At 48.0% G+C, this 13,536-nt stretch overlaps 1 protein-coding gene across 1 annotated transcript in view; it reads left to right on the plus strand.

The window, feature by feature from the left end:
* The window catches only part of LOC140420903 (interleukin-13 receptor subunit alpha-1-like), a 63,850-nt gene that overhangs the window by 17,582 nt on the left and 32,732 nt on the right, over nucleotides 1-13,536 (plus strand). The window contains exon 2 of the mRNA XM_072505036.1: nucleotides 13,310-13,461. Coding sequence (XP_072361137.1) covers nucleotides 13,310-13,461 — 152 coding nt within the window. The remainder of the gene's footprint in view (nucleotides 1-13,309; nucleotides 13,462-13,536) is intronic.

Raw genomic sequence — 13,536 nt, forward strand, 5'->3', positions numbered from 1 at the left:
CTCGCTGTCTTCTTTCGGCCAGCCAATTCTGTATCCAGACAGGCAAATTTCCCTGTATCCCATGCCCCCTAACTTTCTGAATGAGCCTACCATGGGGAACCTTATCAAAAGCTTTACTGAAATCCATATGCACCACATCCACTGCCTGACCTTCATCAATGTGCCTCGTCACATCCTCAAAGAATTCAATGAGGCTTGTGAGGCATGACCTGCCCCTCACAAAGCCATGCTGACTATCTTTAATCAAATTATGTTTTTCTAAATGATCATAAAACCTATCTCTCAGGATCCATTCCAATATTTTGCTCACCACAGACGTAAGACTGATGGGTCTGTAATTCCCAGGGATTTCCCTATTCCCTTTCTTGAACAGGGGAACAACATTTGCCTCCCTCCAATCATCCGGTACTACTCCAGTGGAGAGTGAGGACGCAAAAATCATCGCTAACGGCGCAGAAATCTCCTCCCTCGCTTCCGTAGTAACCTTGGGCATATCCCGTCAGGCCCAGGGGACTTATCTACCCTGATGCTTTTCCAAATTTCTAGCACATCCTTCTTCTTAAAATCAACTTGTTTGAGTCTATTAACCTGGTTCACACTGTTCTCATGGGCAACAAGGACCCTCTCTCTAGTGAATACTGAAGCAAAGTATTCATTTAGGGCCTCCCCCATCTCCTCAGACTCTCGGCCCAAGTTCCCTCCACTATCGCTGATCGGCCCTATTCTCACTCTGATCATCCTCTTATTTCTCACATAAGTGTTGAACGCCTTGGGGTTTTCCCTAATCCTTCCCGCCAGGGCTTTTTCATGCCCCCTTCTAGCTCTCCTCAGTTCATTTTTGAGTTCCTTCCTGGCTACCTTGCAACCCCTCGAGAGCCGAGTCAGATCCTTGCTTCCTCAACCTTACGTAAGCTTCCTTCTTCCTCTTGACTAGAAGCTCCACTTCTCTTGTCATCCAAGGCACCTTCACCTTACCATTCCTTCCTCATCTCAGTGGGACAGCTGAGCTTACTGTGCAGAAAGCATGCTAGGAACAATCATCTGAAGCAAAGACTCTTTTCTCTTTCACTTAACTTTTGTTTACTCCTTTCCACCCTTCTGTGTTTGTCTATCTTGTTTGTGATGTGTGTGTGTGTGTGTAGCGGGTGGGAGGCCAGTTAAAATAGGTTAATTAATAGTTAACCAATTGTATCTGCTGTGTGTTTCATTATAGTTCTTGTGATAAATAAACAGTAATTATGTTTAAACTTACAAACCTGGTGACCTGGCAAAGGACTTTTGTCTTATTTATAAGAATTATTGGTTAATTGACTTGTGTTGTGACTCCGGGATGAGTTGGGCTGAAATTGACCGTGCACTTTCCCAGGGTGGCGTAACACAGTGCATCCGGTGTAGGTCTACCATCATGTTTTTAGGGTGGTTGTTTTAGGATTTTGATGCAGTAACGGTGAAGGAATGGTTCCAAGTCAGGATGGTGTGTGGCTTGGAGGGGAACTTGTAAGTGGTGGTGTTCCCATGCATCTGCTGCCCTTGTTCTTCTGGATGGTAGAGGTCCAGGATATAGCTCCAGGGTCCCAGGTTTGATTCCCGGCTGGATCACTGTCTGTGCGGAGTCTGCACGTTACCCCCGTGTCTGCGTGGGTTTCCTCTGGGTGCTCCGGCTTCCTCCCACAGTCCAAAGATGTGTAGGTTAGGTGGATTGGTCAAGCTAAAATTGCCCTTAGTCCAAAAAAAGGTTAAGTGTGGTTACTAGGTTACGGGGATTGGGTGGATGCGTAAGCTTTAGTAGGGTGCTCTTTCCAAGGGCCGGTGCAGACTCGTTGGGCCGAATGGCCTCCTTCTGCACTGTAAAATCTATGATGTGGAACTTCCGTTGAAATGGTTTAGTGAGAACCTCTGGTACATCTGGCGTATATGATATACGCTGCTACAACTGTGCGCCAACGGTGGTGAGAGTGAATAGGAATGTTGGACTTAGGAGCATGAATAGTAGGTGGAGCAATGATTAGCACTGCTGGCTACAGCGCTGAGGACCCGAATTTGACCCGGCCCCGGCTCGCTGCCTGTGTGAAGTTTGCACATTCTCCCCGTGTCTGCGTGGGTTTCGCCCCCACAACCCAAAAATGTGCAGGTTAGGTGGATTGGCCACACTAAATTGCCCCTTAATTGGAAAAAAATAATTGTGTACTGTAAATTTTTTTTAAAAGGCGTATGAATAGGCTATTCATCCTTTTGAGCTTGTTCTACAATTCTACAAGATCATGGCTGCTCTGGTTGTGGTGTCAACTCCACTTTTCTCTCTCTTCCTCACACCCCCTACCAGCCAAAAGTAAGACAGCTTATTTTTAATCTAGGGTATGTTCGTATGACGGGCATTAGTCTAACTGTTTTCTGCTTCCTTCCTTTCTTGAGCAAAGGTGTTAGATTTCCTATTTCCCAATCCACTGGGACCGTTCCACAATCCAAGGAGTTTTGGAAGTTCGGAACAAATAGCTCTTCTGTATCTGCAGCCATTTTGTTTTGGGGGGTTTTCAGTCTTTGGGTCTAATTGTTCTCCCAGCACATTTTGCCTGGGCACTGTGATTGTTTTAAGTTCCTTCTTCACTTTGCCCTCCTGATTTTCAAGTATCTTTTCATAATTTTATAATCTTTTAAATAATTTTATACTCTTTATTAGCGTCACAAGTAGGCTCACATTAACACTGCAATGAGGTTCCTGTGAAAATCCCCTAGTCGCCACACTCAGGCGCCTGGTCAGGTACACTGAGGGAGAATTCAGAATGTCCAATTCACCTAACAAGCACATCTTTCGGGACTTGTGGGTGGAAACTGGAGCACCCAGAGAAAACACACGCTGACACGGGGAGAACGTGCAGTCTCCGCACAGACAGTGACCTGAGCCGGGAATCGAACCCGGGTCCCTGGCGCTCTGAAGCAACAATGCTGACCACTGTGCTACTGTGCCACCCTTTGGGAAACTGTTCTATAGTGAAGTCAGACACAAAGCACCTGTTGAACACCTCTGCCACTTCTTTGTTTTCCCTGATCAATTTCCCAGACTCACTGTCTAGAGAGCCGACACTAGCTTTAGTTCCCCTTTTCCTATTTAACCACTTGTAGAAACTCTTGCTACCGATTTTATATCTCTCGCTAGCTTTCACTCATACTCTACTTTCTCCCTCTTTTTTTCTTCAGTCATTCTTTGCTGGTTCTTTAAATCTGACCAGTCTTTTATTCCACCACTAACCTTTGCATCTGTGCACAATGTTTCTTTCAATTTGATCACCTCCTTAACTTCCTTTTTCAGTCATGGATGATGGGCAGCACGATAGCATAGTGGTTAGCACAGTTACTTCACAGCACAGTGTCCCAGGTTCGATTCCCGGCTTGGGTCACTGTCTGTGCGGAGTCTGTATGTTCTCCCCGTGCGTCCTCCGGTTTCCTCCCACAGCCCAAAGATGTGCAGGTTAGGTGGATTGGCCACGCTAAATTGCCTTGGTGTTCAAAAAGGTTGGGTTGGGATGCGGGGATAGGGTGGAGGTGTTGGTTTGGGTAGGGTGCTCTTTCCAAGGGCTGGTGCAGACTCACTGGGCTGAATGGCCTCCTTCTGCACTGTAAACTCTATGATTCTATGATGCACCCTTCTCAAGAGTCTTTATTTGTCACTCGGATAAATCTTTGTGGATAGTTATTTAATATCTCCATAAATGTCAGCCACTAACATCTACTGTCTTACTTTTTAACCTAGTTTCCCATCACTTTAGCTAGCTCTGTCTTCGTACCCTTACAATGACCTTTATTCGCATTTAAAACACTAGTCTTAAACTTACACTTCACCCCTTCAAACTGAACATGAAGAATAACATGTTACATAGAATTTCTTTTGAGAATCTACAGGCCATTCGGCCCATCGAGTCTGTACCGGCCCCTGGAAAAGGCACTCTCATTAAGCCCACTCATCCACCCTATCCCCATAAGCCAGTAACCCCACCTAACCATTTTTTTGGACACTAAGGGCAATTTAACATGGCTAATCCACCTACCCTGCACATCTTTGGACTAAAGGGTCCGATTTGTGTACCCACACATGTTTTCGGAGCAGGATGGGTCTCGGGGCTGCCAGCCAGGTCGGGAGTGACGTTCCGGAGGAGGACATCCTAGGGAAGACAAGGAGGCGTTCGTGAGGTGTTTGATTTGTTGTGGTACATAGCAGCGACCGGATGGAGTGAAGGGCATCCGGGAGGACCTCCTGCCAGCGGGGGACTGGGAGATTTCTGGACCGTAGGGCCAGCAGGACGGTCTTCCAGAACGTTCCGTTCTCCCTCTCTACATGTCCGTTACCCCGGGGGTTGTAACTTGTCGTCCTGCTCGAGGCAATGCCCTTGCTGAGCAGGAATTGACGCAGTTCGTCGCTCATGAAGGAGGACCCCCTATCGCTATGTATGTAGGCGGGGAAACCGAACAGTGTAAAGATGGTGCAGAGGGCTTTAATGACCGTGGCCGCGGTCATGTCGGGGCAAGGGATGGCGAATGGGAAATGGGAGTACTCGTCAACTACGTTCAGGAAGTACGTGTTGCGGTCGGTGGAGGGGAGGGGGCCTTTGAAGTCCAGACTGAGGTGTTCAAAGGGACGGGAGGCCTTTATCAGGTGCGGCTTGCACTCTGCGCAGATTTGACAGTTCCTGGTGGCTGTTCTGACCTCGATGGAATAGGGCAGTTTGCGGGTCTTCACGAAGTGATAGAACCGAGTGACCCCCGGGTGGCAGAGGTCCTCGTGGAGGGTTCGAAGGCGGTCCACTTGTGCATTGGCACATGTGCCGCGGGATAGGGCATCAGGAGGCTCGTTTAGCTTCCCGGGACGATACAAGATCTCATAGTTATAGGTGGAGAGTTCGATCCTCAACCGCAAGATCTTGTCGTTCTTGATCTTGCCCCGCTGTGCATTATCAAACATGAAGGCAACCGACCATTGGTCAGTGAGGAGAGTGAATCTCCTGCCGGCCAGGTAATGCCTCCAATGTCGCACAGTTTCCACTATGGCCTGGGCCTCCTTTTCCACTGAGGAGTGGCGGATTTCTGTGGCGTGGAGGGTGCGTGAGAAAAAGGCCAAGGGTCTGCCCGCTTGGTTGAGGGTGGCCGCCAGAGCTACGTCGGACGCGTCGCTCTCGACTTGGAAGGGGAGGGACTCGTCGATGGCGTGCATTGTGGCCTTTGCGATATCCGCTTTGATGTGGCTGATGGCCTGGCGGAAGGTAGAGATGGGAAGAAGATTTTTTTCTTTATTGACATTCCCTGTGGGTTTCACCCCACAACCCATAGATGTGCAGGGTAGGTGGATTGGCCACGTTAAATTGCCCCTTAATTAGATTTTCTTTACAGATCATAATGACTCACTGCATTATAAAAAAAACTCTCTTCATCTCCCCCTGCTGTTTTTGCCAATCACCTTGCGTTTGTCTTCTCTGGTTATTGAACCTCGGGGCAGCACGGTAGGATTGTGGATAGCACAAATGCTTCACAGCTCCAGGGTCCCAGGTTCGATTCCGGCTTGGGTCACTGTCTGTGCGGAGTCTGCACATCCTCCCCGTGTCTGCGTGGGTTTTCTCCGGGTGCTCCGGTTTCCTCCCACAGTCCAAAGATGTGCGGGTTAGGTGGATTGGCCATGATAAATTGCCCGTAGTGTCCAAAATTGCCCTTAGTGTTGGGTGGGGTTACTGGGTTATGGGGATAGGGTAGAGGTGTGGACCTTAGGTAGGGTGCTCTTTCCAAGAGCCGGTGCTGACTCGATGGGCCGAATGGCCTCCTTCTGCACTGTAAATTCTATAATCTATGAAGTCCTTCATCCCTGGCACAATTCAACCAAATCTCCTCGGGACTCTCTCCAAACTTTTCACATCCTTCCAAACATGCGGTGCGCAGAATTGGCCAAAATACCCTGAGGCCTAACTTGTGATTTATAAAGGTTTAACACAACTTCCTTGTTTTTCTGCCCTCTGTGCCTGCATTAATAATGCCTACGGGCCTTGGATGACTGCCTTTTGGGAGTTCAAATGTTCTCCCCATGTCTGTGAGGATCTCCTCTGGGTGCTTCGGTTTTCTCCCGGTTGTCCAAAGATGTGCAGGTTAGGTAGATTGGCCATGCTAAATTACCCCTTAGTGTCCAGTGTTGTGTAGGTTAGGTGGGGTTACAGGGATAGGACGGGCCAGTGGGCTTATGAAGGGTGCTCTTTCAGACGGTTGGTGCAGACTCGATGGGCCGAATGACCGTCTTCTGTACTATTGGGATTCTGTATTTCTTTATGACAACCTCATCAACATGTCTTGACAACTTCAAAGATTTGTGTATGTGGCCTTTGTTCCTGAAGCCCCTTGGAAATTGGACCATTAAGTTTACATGGTGGTTATGCTCGTCAAGCTAAGTTTTGTTTGAATTGAATTGAGTGGTTGAAATGATGTATTTTGTGCAGTGCCTGCAGTGTTCCAAGATTCACATGGTACCGCTGCACATTGTGAGTTCAAGGATAGTCACCTAGATTTTACACAGGTGGGCCTTCTAATCTTGTGGTGGGACTGGCAGGAATTCTGCTCTGCGTACACTGCAGTGTGTACAAGATTCGTTCCTGGTTTCAGTGGATGGGGTTTTTCCCGCCTGCTCTAGGTGTTGGCTGTAGCATTCCTAACTCTGAGTCTGAGAGCTGTTAATTCGAACCTCACTCTTGACACCATAATCCAGACTGTCATTTGAACGCAGCATTAAGGGAGTGCATCATCCCATGCAATCAAAATCTTGGAGGTTACCATTGATCAGAAACTGAACTGGGCTAACCATATTAATACTGTGGCTACCAGGGCAGGTCACAGGCTAGGAATCCTACGGCGTGTAACTCACCTCCTGACGCCCCCCCCCCCCCCCCCCCCCCCCCCCCAAAACCTGTCCACCATCTACAAGGCACAAGGCAGGAGTTTATTGGAATAGGTTCCATTTATCTGGATGTGTGCAGCTCCAGCAACACTCAAGAAGCTCGATACCATCCAGGACAAAGAAAACTGCTTGATTGCTCCCCCTTCCACAAATATTCAAGTTCTCCACCACTGATAAACAGTGGCAGCCGTGTGTACCATCTGCAAGATGCACTGCAGTAACTCGCCAAGGTTCCTCAGACAGCACCTTCCAAACCCACGATCACTACCACCTAGAAGGACAAGAGCAGCAGATACCTGGGAACCCCATCACCTGGATATTCTTCTCCAAGTCATTCACCACCCTGGCTTGGAAATATATCGCCATTCCTTCACTGTCGCTGGAATTCTCTCCCTAACAGCACAGTGGGTGTACCTACACCTCAAGGACCGCAGTGGTTCAAGAGGGCAGTTCACCCCCACCTTCTGAAGGGCCACTAGAGATGGGCAATAAACACTGGCCAAAGCAGCGATGCCCACATAAGACCATAAGACATAGGAGCAGAATTAAGCTACTCGGCCCATCGAGTCTGCTCCACCATTCAATCATGGCTGATACAGGGATATATTTTTTTAAATGTTGCTATTGGAGGCAGAACAGCATCACTAAAACAGATAATCTGATCATTTAGCGTATTGCACTTTGTGAAAACTTGCTGTGTGCAAATTGGCTGCCTTGCTTCCTTCATTACAACAGTGACTACACGTTAGAAGTACTTAATAGTGTAGCCATCTGGGATGGCCACTTCCCGATTACAAACTGGAAACTTTGCAAAGATTGCAGGGAAAATGGACACTACTGAGAAAGCAAGCAGGTGCAGGGTTTGGCTGTTGATTGGAGCCGCAGCTCCCAGACAAGACCGAAACTGCAAAGCCATTACCATACTAATGAGCCATCCCCGGGGACAAAAGAGTAACATTTAAGTAAACGATACCAAGGCAGACACCCTGGCGCCAGAGGAGAGCAGAACAAGGCAGGCCAACGGCCATCTAGGGCACCCACCCCTCTATTGGAGGAAATGGATAGGAACGATTGGGAAACGGCCCAATTAATTGGGGCCAAGTTCAAGGCCCGCCCAAAAGCATGCGAAGCCGCTTTTGGGTATAAGAAGGATCCCCCAAGAGAGAATCACTCTCTTGCGGCCCCGGCTCTCACCAAGGAGAGACCTGCCCAACAGCAACACCAGAACAAGTAAGTCCAAGGTCAACGCACGCTTACGAGACAGACGCCCTTAGCTGTTATTCCATACCAGTTCGACCCCAGCAACCTCAGAACCGAACAACGGCCGTTGTTCCTCTGACTGAGTGGGTGCCCGAAGCTAAGTATAGGCTTTTAGTAGTAGTGATAGTTTAGTTTGCAGAGTTTTATGCATGAGTATATTTGACTGTGTGTAAATAAATGAGCATTGAGTTTGAACTTACTAACTGGTGTATCGAGTCTTTGATCAGTATTCGGTTTTGAACCTTGTGGCGGTATCGAGAGATACCTGGCGACTCTGGAGCAAAACGTAATTAGAATTAAGGAAGGCGACCATATTGGCCGCCACCTTCAGAGCCAAATAAAGAGAAACACAATTAGCAACAATTGGACCTCAAGTGCTTTAGGACAGCCTAAAGTCATGGGAGCTTGGGTTCTGAAATAATTCCTTATTAGGACCTGATAAGGAGAGAGACAGGAGAAAAGGCATTTAAACCTGTTGAGCTTTTAGGTTAATCAAGCTTCGGGGTGGGATTTTCTGGTCCTTCCAGATGTGTGGTGGGGTGTGTGTCTCCTGCCAAAAGGCACCCCCCGCAGTGTGCCCCCCATCCCCCCACGGTGGGCTCCCCAGTGGCGCAGCCAGCAATCAACGCCAGTGGCTATAGATTATGGCCGGACCAGAATATCCCGCCAGCAACTGATGACGAGCCGCCTCCAGAAAATACCGGCCAAAGTCTTGCAAAGGCATGCCTCATTGGGAATGAACAGACACAGGGAGGAGAAAATTCACCAACGACCCACATTTGACGAAAACAAAGCTATTTGTATCAAGAACAAATGGGACGAGGAGTTGTGGAGGGAAATAAGCTGGGGACTGTGGTGCGAGGCGAGGCATAGGGTGAATTCAATCTCCTCCTGTGCAAGGATGAGCTTCATTCAGTTTGAGGTGGTGCACAGGGTACACATGACCCGAGCGAGGATGAATGGGTTCTTCCAAGGGGTAGCCGGTGAGTGCCAGAAGTTTGGTCAGGGGCCAGCGAATCATGCACCCATGCTCTGGGGTTGCGAGAAACTGGCGAGATGATGGGAAGCGGTGTTTGGGGCATTATCTAAAATTGTGGGGTGGAGGTCAGGCCGGATCCAATGGTGGCGATCTTTGAGGTATCGGAATAGCCGAAGCTGCTGGAGGGTAGGGGGCCGATGGTATGGCCTTCGTTTCTTTACTTGCCTGGCGAAAGATCTTGTTGAATTGGAGGTCGGATACTCCGCTGGGGATGGCGGCCGGGCTGGGGGCCCTGTGTGACTTTCTTCGGTTGAGAAAGATCAATTTGAATTGAGGGGGTCAGCAGAGGGCTTTGAGACACGGTGGGGGTTGTTGTTGACAATGAGGAACTGTTCATCGCGGGGGGGTGGGGAGGAGAGGTTGGGGGTAAAAGGGGAAAAATTGTACAAACTGTGGACTGTGAGGTTGTGGGGTGTGTTGTGTATGGTACTGTTTTTTTTTACACATGTTTTGAATAAAATAAATTTTAAAAGAACAAAGCAATTTATATGGAAGCTCAGAAACCACATTACTGAGAACAAAAAATGTACATTTGATGTGAACATTGTTGAGGAATTTAAATATGTACAGGATAAATAATGATGTCATGCACATGGTGAAGAAGAAATTAAACTTATACAGCATCTGTCAAGGCATCAGACACCAATCCCCCTCCCCCCCCCCTCTCCTCCCCCCTAACCATATTGCGCATTAATTTCTGACGCAAGGAGCCACAGGAACCAATTTACACTCAGCAAAGCCCCAAAACAGCAAAGTGATCATGACCAAATGGAATGATAGAATGGTCGCAACACTGCAGGAGGCCATTCAGTCCATTGTGTCCATATAGGTGTTCTGCAATTCAGTTAGTTCCAGTCCCCAACCCTTTCCCATTGGCCTTCAGGTGCTTATCCAACTCCACTTTGTAAGGCCCTATTCTATCTCCCTTTACCACACCCTCAGCCAGTGTGATTCCAAATCCTGATCTCTTGCAGAAAAAGGTTTATCCTCACGTTGCCATTGGTTCTTTCGCCAATCACCTTACACTGTCGCCCTCTGGTTTTTGACATTTCCATTATTCACTATCTACTTTGTTTCAACCCATCGTGATTTTGTCAAACCTCCTCTCGACCTTCACTTCTCTGAGGAGTATAGCGTCAGTTTCATTCATCTATCCAAGTGACTGCGAACCATTCCAGTGGATATTTTCTGCACCCTCTCTAAACCCTTCACATCCTACATGAGTGTAATGCTCATAATTGGGGCACAATGGGGCTGGTTTAGCACACTGGGCTAAATAGTTGGCTTTAAAAGCAGACCAAGGCAGGCCAGCAGCACGGTTCAATTCCCGTACCAGCCTCCCCGAACAGGCGCCGGAATGTGGCGACTAGGGGCTTTTCACAGTAACTTCATTTGAAGCCTACTTGTGACAATAAGCAATTTTCATTTTTCATTTTCAATGCTCATGTTGAGAATGAAACAGAGTTTTGTAAGATTCATCATAACCTCCTTGTGTTTGTATTTTTTGCTTGTGTTTCTGAAACCCAAGATCCCAGTCCTGCTTTGTCTTGAGCCTGGTCTCTGTTATCATCACAGCATGACATTCTCATGTAGCTAGATATCTGCACATGTGGCTCACCATCCTCATTTCCCACAGTCCAGTGTACTCATACACGGACAGTAACACTAAATTAGATCTTATTATATTCCCTCTTACTCTGACTCCAACCAATACATTGATATCTGTCTCTCTAAACCCTTTATAAACCTTGTTTATACGTTCTAATTCTACACCCTGGTTGTCATTCCCCTACTAAATTTATTGAAACCCTCCAACAGCATTAGCAAACCACCTCATAAGAACATTGGGCCTGGCTCTGTTCAGGTGCAATTCCAGCTGTGCTGGCCCCATCTTCCCCAGAACCAATTCCAGTGTCCCACAAATCTAAAGGGGGCGGCACGATAGCACAGTGGTTAACACTGCTGCTTCACAGGTCCAGGGCCCCGGGTTCGATTCCCGGCTTGGGTCACTGTCTGTGCAGAGTCTGCACGTTCTCCCCGTGTCTCCGTGGGTTTCCTCCGGGTGCTCCAGTTTCCTCCTACAAGTCCCGAAAGATGTGCTTGTTAGGTGAATTGGACATTCTGAATTCTCCCTCCATGTGCCTGAACAGAAACCGGAGTGTGGCGACCAGGGGCTTTTCACAGTAACTTCATTGCAGTGTTAATGTAAGCCTGCTTTTGACAATAATAAAGGTTATTATTATTTGCGCCACCTTTCCAGCCATGCAGTCATTTTCTCCATCCTTTCAATTTTCTGCACCCAATGCAAGTGGCAATGGGTGTAATTCTCTTGCTGTTTAACTCCCCAAACTCTGCTGACAGGACCTCATCCCTCTTTCCACCGATGTAATTGGTACAGAGATGGATCTTGACCTCTGACAGTTCACCTTTTCCCCCCTCAGAGTGCTCATTAGGTGCTCAGTGACATCCTTGATCTCCAGCACCAGGGAGGCAACACAGCGTCCTAGAATTACATATGAGGCTGCAGAAATGTCTGTATATTCCATTAGGGTGGAAGGTAGCACAGTGGTTCGCAAGGTTGTTTCACAACGCCAGGGACCCGCATTTGATTCCTGGCTTGGGTCACTGTCTGTGCGGAGTCTGCACCTTCTCCCCATGTCTGCATGGGTTTCCTTCGGGCGCTCTGGTTTCCTCTCACAAGTCCTGAAAGACGTGCTTGTTAGGTGAATTGGACATTCTGAATTCTCCCTCTGGGTACCCGAACAGGCAGCGTAGTGTGGCGTTTAGGGGTCAATCACAGTAACTTCATTGCTGTGTTAATGTATGCTTACTTGCGAAACTAATAAAGATTATTATTATTAAATATCAAACCCCCTGATGTGTTGGGTACTCTGCTACACAGATGAACCAACACGGTTGCGAATGGTACAACTCAGTTTTATTACTAACATTTATTTACAGTGGTAAACTGGTTACTGAGGTTCGATCATAACCCTACAATCTGTGGACCTATTCCTAATACTATCTTGTAGTGGCACTCAGCACATGGTGGATGCCTGAGTGGCTTGCTATGAGCTCTGTGCCCTGAGCTGTCTCCTGCTGGAATGCCCAGGAAGTGTCGTGTTCCCTGTTTTGTACTGTGTATGCTCTTACCTGTGATTGGCTGTGGTGTTGTTTGTGTGTTGATTGGTCCATTGATCTGTTCGTCGGTATGTATGTACATTTGTGCTATGATGTTTACCTGAATATCATGACACCCCCTATCATCATTGCTTTCCCAATTCTCCCGCTTTCCCAGCTTTCTCAGGCTGAGACATCCGTGGTACAGTCGGCTTTCCCCTCAGATGTGCTCTCACCTAAGCAAGGCGGAAGACTGGTTAGAGAGTGAGATGCACTCAGGGGATTCCTGCGGTACCAGCCGGATCTCCATGACGGGCGGTCACTTATCTCCTTTCTGCCTGCACACCCTTAGGCTGTAGGGTGACCCCACCCAGGAGCAAGCTATCCACAGGGTTTCTCAGCTATTGGATGCACTGCTGTTACTCCAGCTACAGTTCAAACTCTGAGCCCCAGAGCCAGAGCTGCTCAAGCTGATGCTACTTCCTGCTCGTGTGGTTGTCCAGGACTCGAGAATTCATAATCACTACTTTTAACCACGATTCTGATTGAGGGAAAAATATTGGTGAGGCCACTGGTCAGAATACCCCTACTCTTCCTCAGACTAATGCAGATGGTGCAAATAATCAGTCACCTGAAATGGCCTCTGGGTTTATTACTGTTGTCTGAAGAAGCATACTGTTAGGATTGCAGCACTTCCTCAGCACAGCACTTGGTGTGTGATCTGCTGGGATTTTGTGCTCAAGTCTCTGGATGCATGAGTGTTGCCACTGAGCCAGTCTGGTATCTCTCAACCTGCCTCTCCCGCTGTCTAACTGGGCCAGAGCCGTGGCACTGTGGATACCACTCCCAAAGGAAGCTCATAGATCATTCAGCTCTGCTGCTGGCTGTGTTCCTCTGATTGCTACTTCTGTGTCTAAGTGTTAGATTTAAAGGGGAAATACTCAGTGCTGATTGTGATTGCCTTGCAGTGACTCTCCTGCCTCCGGTCAACTTGACTCTGAGGGAGATTGGTTTAATTCACTCCATCTTGGCCTGGGAAGCACCGAGTAATCTCAAAGATTTCACAAACTATTCCATCAAGTTTGAAAGCTCATTTAAGTACGATGGTGCTGACTGGGAGGTAAGTTCAAATGTTCACTGCCCCTCGTTCCTGGTGTGTGGTGTGTAGTAGCAACAGTGATCTATCTAAGGAGCG

This window comes from Scyliorhinus torazame, chromosome 5 (assembly GCF_047496885.1).
Source record: "Scyliorhinus torazame isolate Kashiwa2021f chromosome 5, sScyTor2.1, whole genome shotgun sequence".
Taxonomy (NCBI): Eukaryota; Metazoa; Chordata; class Chondrichthyes; order Carcharhiniformes; family Scyliorhinidae; genus Scyliorhinus; species Scyliorhinus torazame.